The sequence below is a fragment of the Halichoerus grypus genome, chromosome 5 (assembly GCF_964656455.1).
Source record: "Halichoerus grypus chromosome 5, mHalGry1.hap1.1, whole genome shotgun sequence".
Lineage (NCBI taxonomy): Eukaryota > Metazoa > Chordata > Mammalia > Carnivora > Phocidae > Halichoerus > Halichoerus grypus.
In genome coordinates, this window is record NC_135716.1 from 147,106,879 (window position 1) to 147,129,336 (window position 22,458).

General features: G+C 37.5%; 1 protein-coding gene across 7 annotated transcripts in view; it reads right to left on the reverse strand.

The window, feature by feature from the left end:
• Positions 1 to 22,458, reverse strand: part of OSBPL9 (oxysterol binding protein like 9) — a 179,338-nt gene that overhangs the window by 31,378 nt on the left and 125,502 nt on the right. For 4 of the 7 annotated variants that reach the window (XM_036108396.2, XM_036108391.2, XM_036108398.2 and 1 more), the window contains 3 exons: positions 13,678 to 13,707; positions 12,772 to 12,822; positions 2,876 to 2,914 (listed from right to left, as the gene is read on the reverse strand). In XM_036108396.2, the coding sequence (XP_035964289.2) occupies positions 2,876 to 2,914; positions 12,772 to 12,822; positions 13,678 to 13,707 (120 nt within the window). The remainder of the gene's footprint in view (positions 1 to 2,875; positions 2,915 to 12,771; positions 12,823 to 13,677; positions 13,708 to 22,458) is intronic. The other 3 variants (XM_036108397.2, XM_036108393.2, XM_078073161.1) reach the window with 2 other exon arrangements.

Sequence of the window (22,458 nt, forward strand, 5' to 3'; positions counted from 1 at the left end):
TTAGAAGAGAAATACTTTACTGATGAATGAGCCCCAAAAGTATTCATAAAAATTTAGAAGCCCCTAGCAATGGAAACTGAGTTAAAGGGAAAGTTTTTATAGCATTCTCATTTAATTCAAAATTTTTTTTCTTAAAGCCCCTCTCTGCATAAATATTAAAAATCGCTAAATCGGATCTTTTTTTTTTTAAGATTTTATTTATTTGACAGAGAGAGACGACACAGCGAGAGAGGGAACACAAGCAGGGGGAGTGGGAGAGGGAGAAGCAGGCTTCCTGCTGAGCAGGGAGACCGATGTGGGGCTCGATCACAGGACCCCGGGACCACAACCTGAGCCAAAGGCAGATGCCCAATGACTGAGCCACCCAGGTGCCCCTAAATCAGATTTCTTAAATCAACTGATTTGAGCACAAGAATTCTGATGCTCGTCACAACAGTAGTCTATTGACTATTTTAACAGGAAAATATAGGACACTTAGAGAAGAGACCCTGAAAACAATCACTAATAATAAAAACCCTAATAAAATGAAGTAGTGAAGGTTTTGAAGTACTGGGAAGAGCACAGATAAAACAGACTAGGAATTTTAATTCCTTAGAATCCTTATTCTACCAAGGATTTGGCAAGTCTTTTATCTACTGTGGTCCTCACTTTCCCAGTCTGTAAAATAAGAAATGTCTGGATTATATGTTCTCTAGGGGCTTTTTGGTTATTACTTTACGAGTCTATCTTTAGATACTGGACCAGGATATGATAACTAAACAAATGTCTCAACAAGTCCTGCAGCTGTTCTTAGAATAAATTCCTTGTTTTTACCTAATGGTTTTCTCCAAAGAACTCCAAGTGCTTTACAAAGGCAAAATCCCACCATTAATATTGATCTATGGGAAGGAGAGTATGTCACCTCCTTATCCTTACCTTTTATATAAGAAAAATTACTGAAGAGAATAAGAAATAACTTCAGAAAAAGGGACCAGTAGAATTCTATCTTTTGAATGTAATCTTTTGTTTTCCAGATGAAATGTTCTGAAGATTAAGCTTGTCTAATCTTTTAGATTTTTGCATATATATTTAAAGTACCAGATATCTTTTGTTGCTTGTTGTTAATAGAAAATATAACTACTCCATACTTATCTACAGTCTTTGTTCAATCAATTTCAGGCTAAAATATGTCAAATTACATTCTACACCTTGCTTTGAAAATGAATATGCAGAACTTCAGAAGCACAAATAAATGATAATCCTTAGCTCTAACCACAGTTGTACCATTAATAACATTCTGCAAAACATAAATTATATATACATGCATTTATGTGTAACTACCATTTATTGATTCTGTGCTCATCCTATACCTTACAACAATGTTCTGAGGTAGATCTAGCCACCTTTCTTTAAAGTTGAGGAAACTAAGGCTCAAAGGTCAAATAACGGGCCTAAGATCACAGCTATTGAGTAGCAGGGCCAGGTTCTAGCTGTGTGGGTCTAAGATTTAAATCATGAACGCTTCCCTTCTTTTTAAAAAAATAAAAACTCTTAAGGAAAAATGCTATAGTCCTGATCAAATGATTCAAGTATGGTTGTTTTCTACAGGTTAGATTTTTTGTAAGTATAAACTTTCTAGATGTTTTTAATTGCAAATGACCAAACATTTTTGGTATGCTTTATAAAACTGCCGATTTTTTAACATAATAAAAAGTAACTAATTTTGTTTTGAGGAAAGAGAGATAAAAATAATTGCCAACATGATTTTCCTTAGGATCTTTGGGGACCATGACATGCTAGACAACATATATAGTCCTTTTCCATGAGGCTTACAATCTTAACTGATAGCTCAGGAAGAGATACTACATTATATTACATTGTATTCAGATCACATAATTGTATTATCACCATGGCTCAAATTCTGAACTTGTACTGTGAAAAGACAGATAAAAATTCCAACGTCTTTAATTCAAATTTTAAAAATGCTTCTCTTATCTCTGGCTTCTTAAGAAATATGCAAACAACATCGATATTTAACTTTTTTTCATTTTAAACCAAATACAAAGATAACATGCTTATCCTTTCAAGTATAATCATGAGATGGTTTTGAAGATTTTGAAGTTTCCAGATCTCAGACAAGCTGGCATCTTTAAACTCTTGGGACAAAAAAAGGGGCTGCCTCCTGCTTTAGAAATACAGTCTAAACAGAAGTCACTCAGTTTACCCTAAAACCAGGGTCACTCCAACTACAAATCTTCAAATTCTAACTTTTATTTCCAGATGGGAAACACCAACAATAAAATTTTCTTTTCTTTTTAAAGGAGAAGTTGAATCTAAGGGAAGAGTAAAAAGCTGAGGAGGAGGAAAGAATAAGAAAATGGCTGTAAATGAAAGAATTCATGCTGCAATTTGTTCTAATAAAAACACAATATATACCACAGTAGCAATGATAGTTAACACACAAAATCTAAAAAATAGAAACCAATACACAATATTAAATAGATTAAGATATGTTTCAATATTGAATCCCTCCCCTTCTGCTTTCATCTGAGAAAAAAAGAAGTTTGACAAGAAATGTAGCATTGTGAGTTATGCCTTAGTCATAAAAGCTGTATTTTCACACCATGATTAACCCTTCATGTTAACACATGCAAAGTGATTCAATCTGAACCAACATTTAGAAAAATTTTAACATTTTCCCTGCAAATGATTGCTGAAAGATGGCCAATTTTAGAAGCTTAAGGAAAATTGCAAGAGTCAACAACAAAAAGCAGTGAGTAGGTGAAAAAGAGGAATTTGTGTTGAAAAATGAGTAGAAGTTCAGGCTTCTCCTGACATGACTGGTTATAATGCTCTGCAGAAGTAAAGGGAAACAAAAAGATTAGATTAAACTTACTATAATTCCATCTGCGTGCTTCTCCGCATTACACTGGTCCTTAAGGAAAAATGTTAAAAATATTAACTTCATTCTTTTATTTCAGTAAGTCCTTGTGTACTTTCTTCCCTATTATGAAAGCTTATTCTACTAGTAACAATGTTAGAAAACTATTTCTCGGTTTCTATTGAGATTATAATTCCATCTGCACATTGCTAGCCAAACGTAATTCTATCACTGGCTACACAACCACCACCAACAGCATGGCAATTGTTTTTTTATATAGGCAGTTTAATTAAATTCTTTATGAATATCTTATGGAACTGTGTAGTTACATCAGTATCAACTATTAACAGCAGATATACTAATTTAGGATTGAAGACCCTGAATATTTCTGGGTTTAATTTTATAGTAAATTATGCCAACTACCCACAACTCCCAAACTCTCACTGCATTTTAAAGGTGTAAGAATCATATACCCTTAAAATCTTGGAAGAGACACTATTTCCCATATTCTGGCTGTAGGCCCCAGAATTATACTTTTCTCAACAGATGGTTTGATTTTTGTTTTAGTAAATGTAATCACTGATCCATGGAATGACATAGGAATTAGCACTTAACTGCATGACAAATATTTTGCATTAATTATTCCACCAACAACTCGATAAAGTAGATACTATTATTTTTCCTACTGGACATATGAGAAAATTGAGACAGATAGAGGGTGGGGAGCCAGGATTCCATTAGTCTGGCTTCAGAACTCATGTTCTTAATATGCTATTTTGCCTTGCTTCTCCAAGGATGTACTTCAGGAAGAAGGTGGTGGAAAGTTATCAACACATATTCATTTCTGTAATTATAATCCACCTATTTGTATTGTGTTTAAAGTTCTAGCTCCATACTATCAGGAAGTTTTAAAGTTTTAACAGAAACCAATATTTGGTCTTGGTTTTAAACATAATGGCCGGGGTGCCTGGGTGGCTCAGTCGTTAAGCGTCTGCCTTTGGCTCAGGTCATGATCCCAGGGTCCTGGAATCGAGCCCTGCATCGGGCTCCCTGCTCCGCGAGAAGGCTGCTTCTCCCTCTCCCACTCCCCCTGCTTGTGTTCCCTCTCTTGCTGTGTCTCTCTCTGTCAAATAAATAAAATCTTAAAAAAACAAAAACAAAAACATAATGGCCAAGTTGTATCTCATTTATATCTATAAATTTTTCTTTAACCACTGAGTTTACTCAGAAATCTACACATTGAAGGGTCAACCAAGAGCAACTGAAGATTTGGGAATATATATATATTTTTAAGTGCAGGTACAGAAAAGCATTAACATAGCAGGCCTATCTGCCTGCAAAGTTGGCCTTTGGCTAATGACTAGGAACTTGAATTTTGGGAGGGTCCCCACCACTCTATCTGATAAGAGTGGCTCACTGTGCCTAAACTGTTTAATAATATGGTTTATGCTAACAACCAGCTTTCCTTCTGGGAGTCTGGAATCTTGATAAGTGCTAGCTAGAGAGTGCTTATATGACAAGGCCCCAACAAAAACTGAGGGTGTTGAGTCTTCAATGAGCTTCCCCGGTAGACAAAATTTTACTTTTTTTTTTTTTTTAAGATTTTATTTATTTATTTGAGGCAGAGAGAGGGAGGGAGAGAGCACAAGGCGGGGAGAAGTGGCAGAGGGAGAGGGCTAAGCAGACTCCCCCATGAGCAGAGAACCCATGTGGGGCTTGATCCCAGGACTCTTAGATCATGACCCGAGCAGAAGGCAGAGGCTTAACCAACTGAGCCACCCAGGTGCCCCCAAATTTCACATATGTTGTCACAATTTGTTGCTGGAGGAAGTAAGCACATTCTATGTGAGTCTACTGGGAGAAGACACTTGGAAGTTTGTGCTGGTTTCCTCTGGATTTTGCCCCATGTGCCTTTTCCCTTTGCTGATTTTGCTTTGGATCCTTTGCTCTAATAAAGTGTAGCTATGAATATGACTATACACTGGGTCCTTGAGAATAACTGCATTTTGTTAACTGTGTAATTCATGATGGGGTTTCCCCCTATTTGCAAAATTAACTATATATTTAGAACATCCAAAGTTTCAGTTAATTCTTAATAGAGACAGTTGAAAATAAATTGAGAAAGTTTCTTGTGCAGATGACATTTTAACTTAATTCTGGCCTTCCCCTATTAATTTCTAAATATTAAATTGATTTTTCCAAAGGATTCCTTGGAAAGAAATATTACATAACATGTGATAGATTAAATTTTCCAGAAATGACCCCAAAAAGAGGCAGTGTTCATGTCCCTTACCCTAGAACCTAGGTGGGCCTTTGTGATGGTCTCTACCAGTAAGTATAGCAGAAGTGACTATATGTGATTTCTACGACTAGGTCATGGAAATGTCACAAACTTACACTGTTTTCTAGGAACCCAACCACCATACTGTGAGAAAATCCAAGCAGCTGTAAAGAGGACTATATGAAGAATTTAGGCCCTCAGTCCAACTTTCCAGGCATGTGAGTGAGCCACCTTGAAAGTAGATCCTCTAGCCCTGCATCAAGTCATTACTGGTGACATTTCATGAAACAGAAACAAGTCATGAGGTCTACCCAAACTGCATATTTGTGAGCAAAATTTAAATGATTGTTGCTATTTTAAGACCCTCAGTTTAGACTGGTTTGTTATGCAGTGAATGATTACTGATATACCACATTATATATGTATATTATCTAAGAAAGCAACCACTTTTAATTCTGGTATAATTTAAAATAAATTTCAGTATCTGACAAACTTTCCCCCCAAAATGTTCTCAATTAATAATGTATGCTACCTACAGAGTATTTTAAATCAGGGTCCATTATTTTTGTTACTGTTGTGGTCTTTTTTTTTTTTTTTTTTTTAAGATTTTATTTATTTGTCAGAGAGAGAGACAGAACACAAGCAGGGGGAGAGGCAGGCAGAGGGAGAAGCAGGCTCCCCGCCGAGCAAGGAGCCCAATGTGGGACTCGATCCCAGGACCCTGGGATCATGACCTGAGCCAAAGGCAGCCGCTTAACCAACTGAGCCACCCAGGCGTCCTGACTGTTGTGGTCTTTTAAGGCAGAGTCAAATCATAGACTATTAAATGCCTTCCTATCAATCCATTCCCATCACGTACTTTAGGGATTTTGTTCTACTACCTAAAAAGGCTACATTCATCCCTTCCCCGCTCCCACTTCCATCTTTCTTTTTAAAAATTGTTCTGTTTTTGTTTTGTAAGTATACCATAAGTGGCCTTTAATCAACGTCAGTTAAAGCTAAATCTCAAGTGTTACTGAACTAGAGATTTGATTGAGTGCAATATGAATTATTTTAATGAAACAAAGAAAAGGTCTAATGCTACTTCCCACTTAAATTATACTGTATTTTTATGTGGTTATAAATCCCTCATTCCTTAATACAAAGGCTAGTCTCTTCTCAGAACATACCAGCATGACTGAGATCTATAAATCTGAAAATGAACAAAAACATCAGCACAACATAATTTGGGAAGACTTCTGGCCAGAACTACAGACTCTAATATTTTTAAAACCATGCCTACTAAGAAAATACATGAAATATATCCTCATCTTTCTTTTTTTTTTTTTTTAAAGATTTTATTTATTTATTTGACAGAGAGAGGCACAGCGAGAGAGGGAACACAAGCAGGGGGAGTGGGAGAGGGAGAAGCAGGCTTCCCGCCAAGCAGGGAGCCCAATGTGGGGCTCGATCCCAGGACCCTGAGATCATGACCTGAGCCGAAGGCAGACGCTTAACGACTAAGCCACCCAGGCACCCCTATCCTCATCTTTCTAATAAGGCAATGCAGTCCAGCAAAAGCTCCCTAATTATGGACCAATACACTTACTAATTATATGCAACAAAAAATAAACATGCTAATTCAAGTCTGATGAGATTCAACAAATGAGGCTGGGACGACTGGATAGCCACATGCAGAAAAATAAATTTAGACCCCTACCTCACACCACAAAGATGAATGCAAATATGAGCTAAAACTTCAAACTCAAAACACAGGAATAAATCTTTGTGATCTAGGATTAGGCAATGACTTCTCAGATAAGCCACCAAAGGCACAAACAATAGATTTACCTGATAAACAGGATTTCATCAAAAATAAAAATATGCATGTTTCTCAGGATGCTATCAAGAAAGTGAAAAGACAACCTACAAACTTGAAGAAAAATATGCAGATCATGTCTGATAAGGATTTGTATTTAGAACCTACAACTCAACAAGATTAAAAAGAACCCAACTAAAAAATGAGCAAAGATTTGAATAGACATTTCTCCGAAGATATATGAATGGCTAATAAGCATGTGAAAAGATACTCAACATTACTATTCCTTAGGGAAATGCAAATGAAAACCACAAGATATCAAGAGAATGGCTACAACCAAAAAGATAATCAGAAGCGTGATCTCATCATATTCACAAGTTCTGTGGATTATTTATTTATTAACTGAAGTATAGTTGACAATGTTACATTAGTTTCAGGTATACAACACAGTGATTCGACAAGTCTATACATTATGCTATGCTTACCATAAGTGCAACTACCATTTGTCACCATACTATTACAATACCATTGAGTACATTCCCTGTACTGTACCTTTCATCCTCATGACTTACTCATTCCATAACCAGAAGCCTATACCTCCCACTCCCCTTCACCCATTTTGCCCACTCCCCTCATTTCCCCTCCTCTCTGGCAACCACCAGCTGTTCTCTCCATTTATGGGTCTGTTTCTGTTTTTGTTTGTTCATTTGTTTTGTTTTTCAGATTCCACATAAGTGAAATCATATGATATTTATAGCTGACCGTAAGATAGAAACATTATTCAGGTGGATCTGATCTAATCTCATGAGCCATTAAAAGTAGAGAGCTTTCCCTGCCTGGTGGCAGAAGAGAAGGTCAGAAATGTGAACCATGAGAAGGATATGATGTGCCACTGCTGGCTTTGCAGATAGAGGGAGTCTGTGCAAGGACCAGAGAGAGGCGTTTAGTTGCTGACACCAAGTTTTAGCCAACAACTAGCAAGGAAATGGGGACCTTGGTCCTACAAGGATCTGAATTCTGCTAACAACCTGAATAAGCCTGGAAGTGGATTCTTTCCCAGAGCCTCCAGATAGTTCAACCTGTCTAGAACCTTAATTTGGGCCCTGTGATATCCTTAAGCATAGAACCCAGCCCAGTCACTTTAAGAGTCTGATCTATAGAACTGTGAGCTTATAAAGGAGTGCTGTTGTAAGCCACTAAAAAAAAAAAAAAAAAAGGAGAATCACAAATATTGGTAAGGATGTGGAGAAAATGGAATTGTAACACACTGTGAGAATGTAAAATGGTGTAGTTGCTTTGAAAAGTAGTTTAGCAATTTCTAAAAAAGACACAGAGTTACTGTATGACCCTGTTAATGCCACTTCCATGCATAAGTTAAAAGAAATGGAAATATACCTCCACACAAAACCATTATAATGTACACATTCATTGCGGCATTATTCATAATAGCCAAAAAAAAAAAAAAAAAAAGGAAACAACCCAAATGTTCATCAACTGATGAATAAACAAAATGTGGGATATCCATTCAATAGACTATTCTTCAGAAATGAAAAGGAATTAAGTCCTGATACATGCTACAATATGAATGAGCCTTAAAAACATTATGCTAAGTGAAAGAAGCCAGTCACAAAAGACCACATACTGTGGGATCTTAATTACATGAAATGTCCAGAATAGGCAAATCTTGAAACAGATCAGTGGATGCCAGGGATTGGAGGAAGAACAGGGGCAAGGGTAGCAAGGGAAAGAGGAACAGGGAATGACTGCTTAATAGGTACAATATTTCTTCTTGTGGTGATAAAAATGTACTATAATTTGATTATAGTGATGATTGTACAACTTTGTAAATATACCAAAAACCACTGAAATGTACACTTTAAATGAGTGAATTTTATGATATGTAAATTAATATCAGTAAACCTGTTTTCTTAAAAGTCTAATGAAGAATTTAAAAATACTTATGAAAACAAAAACTCTTATGAAGGAAAATGTTCTGGGGAGAGAACGTGCGATCCAAAGACAACTTAAATATACAATCTACTTTGAAAGGATAACCTAGACCTGTACTGTCCAGTTTGGGAGCTACTAGTCACATGTGGCTATTAAGCACTTGAAATGTGGCTGGTTCAAAGTAAAAAATATACCCAAGATACTGAAAACTTAGTACAAAAAAAAAAAGACAATGAAGTTTCTCATTAATGAATTTTTACATTGCTTATGTTGAAATGATTTTGGATATACTGGGTTAAATAAAATACATTATTAATTTCACTTGCTTATCTGAGTTGTGGCATATAGGTCTTATCACCTAATCTTGATAAGGAACTGGTCAAGTCCTCAGATGTAGGGGCCTCCCAGATTATTTCTGCTCTATTCCATCTCCCCCACCTTCCTCTGCAGTTTCTCATGAAACGCCAACTGTCTCTATCTATGGTACAAAGAATGAAGTCTTCTGAACTAACAGAACTTACCTGAAAATCCCACTAACCAAGTGATGCCCAAACTTTGCTGCATATTACAACCACCTGGGAGTTTAAAAAAATCCCAAAGCCCAGGTGACAACCCACAGCAATTACCACACAATGTCTGGGAGTGGGAGCCAGGCATAAGACTTGTTAAAGATCCTCAGGTGATTCCAGTGAGTAGCAAAGTTTGGGAACCAATGCATTAATCATTTAGACAGGAGGGGAACTTCTGGTAGTGAGAATTAAAGAATCAAAACTGGAAGGGGTTTAAAATCCTACCTACAGCATGCTGCCTCTAAGAAGCTAATACTAAATTACTCCAAACTACAAAGGTATCAAATTAGCTATCTTCTTATATCCCTTTGGGGTCTCAGGTGGCAATCTTTCAAAGTAGCTGATTTCAGTATTTTATTAACCTGTCAATGAAGAATAATCCTCCAAAATGACTAATAATTTATATTCCCATTAGTATTAGATAGAAGTTCTGCCATGTTTACCAACAGCAGAACAGAGAGGTGGCTAAATAAAAAAAATCATACATAAAGTGGAAACACTAAACTATGCAACCATTAAAAGTTATGTATTAGAAACATCCATTCAAAATTTACAATTATCAGGCCCCTACCATGTGGCAGGCAACTGTTCTAGGCACTGAGGATACAGTGGTGTTATAGAGCGAATATTTGTGTGTCTCCACCCACCACCGCCAAATTCAGAAGAAGCCCTAACCCCCAGGATGGCTATATTTGGAGATGGGACCTCTAATGAAGTAAATTATGGTTTAATAAGGTCCTAAAGATGGAGCCCTGACCTAGTAAGTGTCCTTATATCAGAGCTCTCCTCACCTTCTCTCTCCCTACTCTCCCTCTGTCCCTTCCATCTCCTCCTCCCCCCTCCCTCCCTCTCTTCTCTCTCTCTGTTTGTGCACATACCAATGAAAGGCCACATGAGGACATACTGAGAAGGTGGCTGTCTACAAGTTAAAAAGGGTCCTCACAGAAAACCAAATTGGCAGGAACCTTGATCTTGAATTTCTAGCTTCCAAAACTGCGAGAAAATAAATTTCTTTTGTTTACGCCACCCAGTCTGTGGTGGCTTGTTAGGGCAGCCCAAGCAGACTAATACAATGGCAAATAAGACAAAATCCTTAAGGAGATTATAAATCAGGTGGTAGAGAGACAATAAACAAGGTATCATGTAATTCTGGCTAGTGATGCAAGGCCATGAAGAAAAAAACACAAATGAGAGATTAGAGATTATTTTAGATAGAGTGGTCAGGAAGGTCTCTTCAAAGAGATTTCATGTGGGCAGAAATCTGAATAAAGTGAGGGGTGAGTCCTAGAAATCTGGGATAAGTTCCTTCTAGGCAGCGGGGAAAGCAAATACAAATCCCTGAAGCAGAAAAAGTCTGGCCTGTCTGTGAAAAAGAAAACAAGCCAATATTGTTGGAGTAGTGTGATCAAGTGAGGGTAGATGAGGTGAGAGAGTAGTGATGGTTCAAGTGATGTAAATTATTGTAAATAGTTTAGACTGCATTCCAAGGGAGATGGGAAACCATTTAGTGGGATTTGAGCAGGCGAGTGAAATGGTCTGATTTACATTTAAAGATACACACAGAGTTCATATAGAGTACATATATAATTTAAGGGATAGTATTTGAACATAAAAGCCTTAATAAAACTTCCTTCTGGAAAAAATTAAAAAGCCAAACTCCATTTACTTCATCTATGTTACCTGTTCTGAAGGACCCTGAAATGTAAGTCTATCAAGCTGGGCTAAGATAAACAGAGAGGTAGGAGGTATAGACTAAATAGCAGAAACTTCTAGGGGCGCTTGGCTGGCTCAGTCAGTGGAGCGCGTGGCTCTTGATATCAGGGTTGTGAGTTCGAGCCCCCATGATGAGTGTAGAGATTACTTCAAAAATAAAAAAATCTTAAAAAAAAAATAGTAGAAACTTCTAAAAAGGAGTATTAATAATTTGAATTCTAACTCATTCCAAAGGTAGAACACCAAAAATACTCTTGATGGGTAGCTAAAAGGTGAGCTACTGAAAGAGGCTTGTTGCCTTGTTTTACAACTATCTAAAGTCTTAAATGACTTGTAGAGGTTATCCAAACCAGTCTAAACACTATCAGCTCTTCTACTTCCTCAATCTTCCAGAGAAGGCAGTGTGAATCCCTAAAATACCTACCTATTCACATTGAGCAAGGTGTAGTTTACTGGTTACACTGTAGAGGCTTTTGGGTAACAGTAGGTGACCCAACCACCCATAAAATTTCTCAGTCAAGAAAAACAAAAACCTTACCATCTCTTTTATGCCTCCAACCCTATCCTCCCTTTAGAATATATTCTGATCCACAAAAGTAGATGAAAATTTAGACACACACACACAGGAAATCAGGCATAGTGGTAAAACAAACAAACACCCAGAAAGTGAACACAAGCCCTTAAGTTCTGACACTTTAATATACTGAATCTAACCTCAAAAGAAAATGACACTGCCCTCCTTTAACTTATATGCCGAATATCCTTCCCATCTAAGCACAAATAGACTGTCCTATATAATTGTGTCATTAACAATACTAGGTAAAAAGTGACCATTATCAGGCAAACAAATACATGCAACTGAATAAGTAAAATAGGCCAGTAATTAAAAATCCATGCAAACATCACTCCCAATAGTGGCTACTGAATTGCCTGTCTACCCTCTTCTAGCCACTGGCTAGAAATACAGAGGTACAGTCAGTAGAAATAATGGGGGGGAATTTTTTTTAATTCTTCTTTTCAAACACTAAAATGCTTATTTCTCAAAATACCAAGCAATCAAATCAACATTTAAGTTGAATACACCAAAATTTTTCAGAAAAGCAGGCACAATAACCATGAAATTTTTACCGCACCACAGTAATTCAAAATACATATTATTGCATGAATAAGAATAGCAATTTAAAGTAGCGGTTCACTAATGTAGTGTAGTAACAATACTCCTTATTATGGATGAGAAAAAGAACTCTTGCTAAAATTTAATTCCTTTTCTCCTAAGAAAAACTTTTCTGTGAAAGGTTTTGCAAAATATGTCCTTGCTCTAAGCAGTGATAATGGATAAGAAGGAAGGAAGGGGTGAGTCATTCAAACAATACTCCCCTCTTTCCCAGTCACCGTATCAGAAATTACCTTATCAAAAACAGGCACACGCTGCTAAGGTTAATATCTTAATACAATAGTTGTTCAATAGTACCAGGAACCTCACAATACAACTTATTGGAGGAAGGTACATATTTCACAACCAAGTTTCCTGGCTATTAAAGAGAAATGCCATTATAATTTTTACATCTCATTAAATGAAAGTAAAGTAAAATTTACTTACTTTAGCAATCTGCAGCAACACAATGCAGTGTTTAATTGATTCTACCATGCTCTATAAAAACAGAACACTGATTTTAGGATCTTGCACCAAATAAAATGGTCATATGACATTAAAGCTTAAAATATAAAAAATAAAAAAAAAAATAAAAATCAGTTCAGATGCACAGGATTTAAGTCTATACTACACAAGAAATACCCTCTCTGGATTCCAGTGGGTTCTAATATACTGACAGTGTTAGATGAAGTTATCATAAGCAATTCTACCATTAAAGAATGCCAAAAAATTATTAATTTGTACTCAATAACATTCTAAATGGTTTTTCAACACTTAAAACAGAAAAAGATGTGAGTTTGATTAATTTCCAAATTCTTAGATCAATAGCAGACAATCCCAGTGTAAATTTCTAAAATATCTATTCAAGACTTTTAAGGAATTATGAAGAGTAAAGAATCCTATCACAATACGGTGAACCCTGAATACTACTACTTTGCCTGTTTTTAAAACTGCTCTTGTAAAAATACAAATCTTATTAGTAGCCTATTATATAACGTGAGAAGGCCAGTACATCAGAAAATGTGAATCACAATATATTTTAATTATAAAAAAGAGAATATACATTGTGCATGGATGATACCTTTTATCCAAGGATCTTAAGACAGATAAGATCAGAAACAGGTAAAATGGTCCACGAAGTGAATTTTAATTAGAAGGATTATTCAAGTCCCTTTATATCCTTTAGAAAATAATAAAATTCTTAAACACCCTTGTAAAAATTTATAAAAATTAAAATCTCAACTGCTCTTATTAATAGAGCAATTTATTAATTTAAGCAACAGCTTAAAATAGAAATAATATTTTAAAGCACTTTCTAATGTAGAGCCAGAGTTTACCAAACACGTAACTTACATTTGTTGTCTCTTTGAGAGTTTCAATTTTCTGTGAAAAATGATAAGTTTAAACAAATAATCAGAAGCACAAAGAAGTATCATTGCTGTTTTTTACTAGTCATTTAAAGAATTTTACCAAAATGTACTCTTTACTCTAAGTGAGGGCAGGCAACTGAGAAGGGAGTACTTTGTTATACTTCTTAAAACTTACAAAAAATTCATTTTACGGATTATGTCCTCAAATAAGATTCATATGATTCAAGATTTCTAAGAATAACACAAAACATTATTATTCCTTATATGAAAAAAGTTGTGTCTTTTTTATAGACTATGTGATTTTTTAATTTTTTATTAAAAAATTTTTTTATTAACATATAATGTATTATTTGTTTCAGGGGTACAGGTTTGTGATTCATCAGTCTTACACAATTCACAGCACTCATCATAGCACATACCCTCCCCAATGTCCATCACCTAGACACCCCATTCCTCCCACTGCCCTCCACTTCAGCAACCCTCAGTTTGTTTCCTGAGATTAAGAGTCTCTTATGGTTTGTCTCCCTCTCTGGTTTCGTCTTGTTTCATTTTCCCCTCCCTTCTCCTATGATCCTCTGTCTTGTTTCTCAAATTTCTCATATCAGTAAGATCATAGGAGACTTGTCTTTCTGACTTATTTTGCTTAGAATAATACCCTCTAGTTCCATCCACGTTGTCGCAAATGGCAAGATTTCATTTTTTTTGAGAGCTGCATAATATTTCACTGTGTGTGTGTGTGTGTGTGTGTGTGTGTGTGTGTGTGTGTAATTTCTGATACGGTGACTGGGAAAGAGGGGAGTATTGTTTGAATGACTCACCCCTTCCTTCCTTCTTATCCATTATCACTGCTTAGAGCAAGGACATATTTTGCAAAACCTTTCACAGAAAAGTTTTTCTTAGGAGAAAAGGAATTAAATTTTAGCAAGAGTTCTTTTTCTCATCCATAATAAGGAGTATAGAAGAAGATACACCACATCTTCTTTATCCATTCAGCTGTTGATGGACATCTAGGTTCTTTCCATAGTTTGGCTATTGTGGACATTGCTGCTATAAACATTGGGGTGCACGTGCCCCTTCGGATCATTACATTTGTATCTTTGGGGTAAATACTGAGTGGTGCAATTGCTGGGTCGTAGGGTAGCTCTATTTTCAACTTTTTGAGGAACCTCCATACTGTTTTCCAGAGTGGTTGTACCAGCTTGCATTCCCACCAACAATGTAGGAGGGTTCCCCTTTCTCCGCATCCTCGCCAACTTCTGTCATTTCCTGGCTTGTTAATTTTAGCCATTCTGACTGCTGTGAGGTGGTATCTCATTGAAGTTTTGATTTGGATTTCCCTGATGCCAAGGGATGTTGAGCATTTCTTCATGTGTCTGTTGGCCATTTGGATGTCTCCTTTGCAGAAATGTCTGTTCATGTCTTCTGCCCATTTCTTGATGGGATTCTTTGTTCTTTGGGTGTTGAGTTTGATAAGTTCTTTATAGATTTTGGATACTAGCCCTTTATCTGATATGTCATTTGCAAATATCTTCTCCCATTCCGTAGGTTGTCTGTTGGATTTGTTGACTGTTTCCTTTGCTGTGCAAAAGCTTTTTATCTTGATGAAATCCCAATAGTTCATTTTTGCCTTTGTTCCCCTTGCCTTTGGAGGTGTGTCTTGAAAGAAGTTGCTATGGCCGATGTTGAAGAGGTTGCTTCCTATATTCTCCTCTAGGATTTTGATGGATTCCTGTCTCACATTTAGGTCTTTCATCCATTTTGAGTCTATTGTGTATGGTGTAAGAAAATGGTAGAGTTTCACTCTTCTGCATGTGGTTGTCCAGTTTTCCCAACACCATTTGTTGAAGAGACTTTATTTTTTCCATTGGATATTCTTTCCTGCTTTGTTGAAGATTAGTTGGCGATAGAGCTGAGGGCCCATTTCTGGGCTCTCTATTCTGTTCCACTGATCTATGTGTCTGTTTTTGTGCCAGTACCATACCGTCTTGATGATTACAGCTTTGTAATAGAGCTTGAAGTCCAGAACTATGATGCCACCAGCTTTGGTTTTCGTTTTCAACATTCCTCTGGCTATTCAGGGTCTTTTCTGGTTCCATACAAATTATAGGATTATTTGTTCCAGCTCTGTGAAAAAGTTGATGGTATTTTGATAGGGATTGCACTGAATGTGCAGATTGCTCTAGGTAGCTTAGACATTTTAACAATATTTGTTCTTCCAATCCACAAGCATGGAACATTTTTCCATTTCTTTGTGTCTTCCTCAATTTCTTTCATGAGTGTTCTATGGTTTTCTGAGGACAGATCCTTTGCCTCTTTGGTAAGGTTTATTCTTAGGTATGTTATGGTTTTGGGTGCAATTATAAATGGGATCGACTCCTTAATTTCTCTTTCTTCTGTCTCATTGTTACTGTATAGAAATGCAACTGATTTCTGTGCATTGATTTTATATCCGGCCATGTTGCTGGATTCCTGTGTATGAGTTCTAGCAATCTTTGGCTGGAGTCTTTTTGGTTTTCCACAGAGTATCATATCATATGCAAAGAGTGAAAGTTTGTCTTCTTCTTTGCCAATTCAGATGCCTTTTATTTCTTTTTGTTGTCTGATTGCTGAGGCTAGGACTTCTCATACTATGTTGAATAGCTGTGGTGATAGTGAACATCCCTCCCATGTTCCTGATCTTAGGGGAAAAGCTCTCCGTTTTTCCCCACTGAGAATGATACTCGCTGTGGGTTTTTCATAGATGGCTTTTATGATATTGAGGTATGTACCCTCTGTCCCTACACTCTGAAGAGTTTTAATCAAGAAAGGATGCTGCACTTTGTCAAATGCTTTTTCTGCATCTATTGAGAGGATCATATGGTTCTTGTTCTTACTTTTATTAATGTATTGTATCACACTGACTGATTTGCGGATGTTGAACCAGCCTTGCAGCCCAGGAATAAATCCCACTTGGTTGTGGTGAATAATCCTTTTAATGTACTGTTGGATCCTGTTGGCTAGCATTTTGGTAAGAATTTTTGCATCCATGTTCATCAGGGATATTGGTCTGTAATTCTCCTTTTTGATGGGGTCTTTATCTGATGTTGGCATCAAGGTAATACTGGCCTCATAACATGAGTTTGGAAGTTTTCCTTCCATTTCTATTTTTTAGAACAGTTTCAGAAGAATAGGTATTAATTTTTCTTTAAATGTTTGGTAGAGTTCCCCTGGGAAGCCATCTGGCCCCGGGCTCTTGTTTGTTGGGAGATTTTTGATGACTGCTTCAATTTCCTTACTGGTATGAGTCTGTTCAGGTTTTGTATTTCTTCCTGGTTCAGTTTTGGTAGTTTATACATCTCTAGGAATGCATCCATTTCTTCCAGATTATCTAATTTGGTGGCATATAGTTGCTCATAGTATGTTCTTATAATTGTATTTCTTTGGTGTTGGTTGTGATCTCTCCTCTTTCATTCATGATTTTGTTGATTTGGGTCATTTCTCTTTTCTTTTTGATAAGTCTGGCCAGAGGTTTATCAATCTTATTAATTCTTTCAAAGAACCAGCTCCTAGTTTCGTTGATCTGTTCTGTTCTTTTAGTTTCTATTTCATTGATTTCTGCTCTGATCTTTATTATTTCTCTTCTCCTGCTGGGTTTAGGCCTTATTTGCTGTTCTTTCTCCAGCTCCTTTAGGTGGAGGGTTAGGCTGTGTATTTGAGACCTTTCTTGTTTCTTGAGAAAGGCTTGTATTGCTATATACTTTCCTCTTAGGACTGCCTTTGCTGCATCCCAAAGATTTTGAACAGTTGTGTTTTCATTTTCATTTGTTTCCATGAATTTTTAAAATTCTTCTCTAATTTCCTGGTTGACCCATTCATTCTTTAGTAGGATGCTCTTTAGCCTCCATGTATTTGAGTTCTTTCCGACTTTTCCCTTGTGATTGAGTTCTAGTTTCAAAGCATTGTGGTCCGAAAATATGCATGGAATGATCCCAATCTTTTGGTACCAGTTAAGACTTGATTTGTGACCCAGGATGTGATCTATTCTGGAGAATGTTCCATGGGCACTAGAGAAGAATGTGTATTCTGTTGCTTTGGGATGGAATGTTCTGAATATCTGTGAATTCCGTTTGGTCCAGTGTGTCATTTAAAATCTTTATTTCCTTGTTGATCTTTTGTTTAGATGATCTGTCCATTTCAGCGAGGGGGATGTTAAAGTCTCCTGCTATTATTGTATTATTGTCGATGTGTTTCTTTTTGTTATTAATTGGCTTATATAAGTGGCTGCTCCCATGTTACGGGCATAGATATTTACAATTGTTAGATCTTCTTGTTGGACAGACCCTTTAAGTATGATGTAGTGTCCTTCCTCATCTCTTATTATAGTCTTTGGTTTAAAATCTAATTTGTCTGATATAAGGATTGCCACCTCAGCTTTCTTTTGATGTCCATTAGCATGGTAAATGGTTTTCCACCCCCTCACTTTAAATCTGGAGGTGTCGGGTGCCTGGGTGGCTCAGTTGTTAAGCAACTGCCTTCAGCTCAGGTCATGGTCCCAGGGTCCTGGGATCGAGTCCCATATCGGGCTCTCTGCTCCGCGGGAAGCCTGCTTCTCCCTCTCCCACTCCCCCTTGCTTGTGTTCCCTCTCTCACTGTGTCTCTGTCAAATAAATAAATAAAATCTTTAAAAAAAAAAAAAAAATAAATAAATAAATAAATCTGGAGGTGTCTTTGGGTCTAAGATGAGTGTCTTTTTTTTTTTTTTTTTTTTTTTTAAAGATTTTTTATTTATTTATTTGAGAGAGAGAATGAGAGAGAGCAAGCACATGAGAGGGGGGAGGGTCAGAGGGAGAAGCAGACTCCCTGCCGAGCAGGGAGCCCGATGCGGGACTCGATCCAGGGACTCCAGGATCATGACCTGAGCCGAAGGCAGTCGCTTAACCAACTGAGCCACCCAGGCGCCCCTAAGATGAGTGTCTTGAAGACAGCCTATCGATGGGTCGTTTTTTTATCCAATCTGATACCCTGTGTCTTCTGACTGGGGGATTTAGTCCATTTACATTCAGGGTAACTACTGAAAGATATGAATTTAGTGCCACTGTATTACCTGTAAGGTGACTGTTACTGTATATCGTCTCTGTTCCTTTCTGGTCTATGTTACTTTTAGACTTTCTCTTTGCTTAGAGGACCCCTTCCAGTATTTCTTGTAGGGCTGGTTTGGTGTTCACAAATTCTTTTAGTTTTTGTTCGTCCTGGAAGCTTTTTATCTCTCCTTCTATTTTCAATGACAGCCTAGCTGGATATAGTATTCTTGGCTGCATATTTATCATTTAGTGCTCTGAATATATCATGCCAGTTCTTTCTGGCCTGCCAGGTCTCTGTGGGTAAGTCTGCTGCCAATCTAATGTTTCTACCGTTGTAGGTTACAGACCTCTTGTTCAGAGCTGCTTTCAGGATTTTCTCTTTGTCTCTGAGGCTTGGGAGTTTTACTATTAGATGTTGGGGTGTTGACCTATTTTTACTGATTTTGAGGGGGGTTCTCTGTGCCTCCTGGATTTTGATGCCTGTTTCCTTCCCCAAATTAGGGAAGTTCTCTGGTATAATTTGCTCCAATATACCTTCTGCCCCTCTCTCTTTCTTCTTCTTCTGGGATCCCAATTATCCTAATGTTGTTTCGCTTTATTGTATTACTTATCTCTTGAATTCTCCCCCGTGATCCAGTAGTTGTTTCTCTCTCTTTTTCTCAGCTTTATTCTCCATCATTTGGTCTTCTATATCACTGATTCTCTCTTCTGCCTCATTTATCCTAGCAGTTAGAGCCTCCATTTTTGGTTGCACCTCATTAATAGCCTTTCTGATTTCGACTTGGGTTAGATTTTAGTTCTTTTATTTCTCCAGAAAGGGATTCTCTAGTATCTTCTATGCTTTTTTTAAGCCCAGTTAGTATCTTTATAATCGTCATTCTGAACTCTAGTCCCAACATCTTACTAATGTCTCTGTTGATCAGGTCCCTGGCAGTCGGTACTGCCTTGTTCTTTTTTTTTGAGGTGAGTTTTTCCATCTTGTCATTTTGTCCAGAGGAGAACAGATGAATGAGAGAACAAAATGCTAAAAGGGTAACAATGACCCCAGAAAAATATACACTAAACAAATCAGAAGAAACCCGAAACTGGGGGGAAAATAAAGAGGGAAAACAAAAAAGAATATGAGAGGGCTGGTGAGTAGAACAGAGCCACACACTAGATTTTGGGTGTATTTTGGTCTGTCAGAAGAAACTGCCTCCCAAAATTTAATAGAAAGAAAAACATATATATATATATATATATACACAAAAATAAGGGTAAATACGATGAAGGGAAGGAACATGACTGTAAAGATGAAAATTAAAAAAGATTTTATAAGGGGCGCCTGAGTGGCTCAGTCGGTTAAGCGTCTGCCTTCAGCTCAGGTCATGATCCCAGGGCCCTGGGATCAAGCCCCGCATCAGGCTCACTGCTCAGCGGAGAGCCTGCTTCTCCCTCTCCCCCTGCCTGCCACTCTATCTGTGCTCTCTATCTCTCTGTCAAATAAAATCTTTAAAAAAAAAATAAGATTTTAAAAAAGCAATTGATAAGAAGTTGGTTGAAAAAAGAATGAAAAAAATTAAAAAAAAAATGTGATCAGGCGCGAGACTAGGACAACGTCATGCACTAGATTTAGGGTACATTTTAGTCTGTTAGAAGACACTGCATCCCAAAATTTTAAAGAGAGAACAACTTATATATACACAAAAAATAAGGTTAAATACAATGAAGGGATAGAATATGACTATAAAAATGAAAGTTAAAAAAGATTTTAAAACAGGAATTGATAAGATACTGGTTGAAAAAGACGAAAAATTCAACTAAAAAAATAGAAAAAGAAAAAATAAAGAAAATTAAAAAAATTTAAAGCTGAAAGACTAAAAAATCATGGGAAAAAAGCCATGAATTCTATGTGCTGTATTCCTCTAGCGCTGGTTTTGCAGTTCTCGTTAATCGGTAAACTTGCTCTTGGCTGGATGTTCTTGCTGATCTTCTGCGGAGGGGCCGCTGCAGTGATTCTCAAATGTCTTTGTCTGAGGTGGAACTGCACCGCCCTTGCCAGAGGCCAGGCTAAGTAATCTACTCGGGTTTGCTCTCAGTAGCTTTTGTTCTCTGAAAGCTTTCTGTACAGCTTCCGGATGACGAGAGTGAAAATGGTGGCCTCCCAATCTCTGGTCCTGGAGGAGCCGAGAGCTCGGGTCCCCACTCCTCAGTAAGCTCTCATAGAAAAGCAATCACTCCTGTCTGCCTGGTCTCCAGCCGCACTCTGGGCTCACCTGGCCGGTGACCGAGCATTTCTATCTCTGGCACATGACCCCGTTTGGAGTCTCCCCGGGGGAGGAAGGGGAGTCTCCCTGGATCTGCTGCTTGTTGGGTTCCTGTTCAAAGAGCAATGGCCCGACTGTGCCGTGGATCACAGGTTATGGCAACCCCGAGATGAGAGCCCACTCCTTGGCTCCATTTTTGCAGCCGGCTTCCCTGCTCCAATACCTGGGAGCTCTGTCACACTCAGGCACCCCCGGTCTTTTGTGACCCCAGGGTCCTGAGACCACACTGTCCCAGCGAGGGTTCCACTCCCTGCTTAGCCACTGGAGCAACGTCCCTCCGCAGAGCAGACTTCTAAAAGTTCCGATTTTGTGCTCCACTGCTCTATCACTTGCCGGTAGCCGGCTGATGGAGGCTCCCTCTCTATCTTCTCGCCTCGGATTCACTTCTCTGCACATCCTACCTTCCAGAAAGTGGTCACTTTTCTGTTCATAGAATTGCTGCTATTCTTTTCTTCAATCTCCTGTTGAGTTTGAGTTTGTAGGTGTTCTGAATGGTTTGATAACTATCTAGCTGAATTCCTGGGACCAGACAAAATTTAGGTCTCCTACTCCTCTGCCATCTTGCTCCTAGACTATGTGATTTTAAAACACTTGTTCTGCATAGGGATCCAAAGGGGCATGTGCACCCCAATGCTTATAGCAGCAATGTCCACAATAGCCAAAATAGGGGAAGAGCCCAGATGTCCATTAATAGATGAATGGATAAAGAAGTGGTACATATATACAGTGGAATTATTACTCAGCCCTATCAAAAAGAATGAAATCTTGCCATTTGCAATGACGTGGATGGAGCTATAGTGTATTATGCTAAGCAAAATAAGTCAGAGAAAAGACAAGTATCTTATAATTTCACTCATATGTGGAATTTAAGAAACAAAACTGATGAACATAAGGGAAGGGATGGAAAAATAAAATAAGATGGAAACAGAGAAGGAGACAAACCATAAGAGACTTTTAACTATAGGAAACAAACTGTGGGTTGCTGGAGGAGAGATGGGTAACTGGGTGATGGGCATTAAGGAGGGCACTTGATGTAATGAGCACTGGGTGTTATATGCAATATGTTAAATATATGTGTATATAAATATATATATATGTTAAATTCTACCTCAGAAACTAATGATGCACTTATGCTAATTAAATTGAATTTAAATAAATAACACTTGTTTTAGAATCACCTTAAACTTTGCCTAGTTGTTTAAAAATGACATGGGACCAAATTCCAAAACTAAGAATGGAAGGGGAGTTAAACATGAATTACTATAGGTACTATTACCAAGTGTAAAGAGTCAAATGCAAAGTTATGGTCAAAAGAAATGCAAAAAAAGAAATGATACTGCATCAGGAAATCTAATCAAGGAGGAAATATTTTAACTGGAAAAAAGAAAACTATTCAAA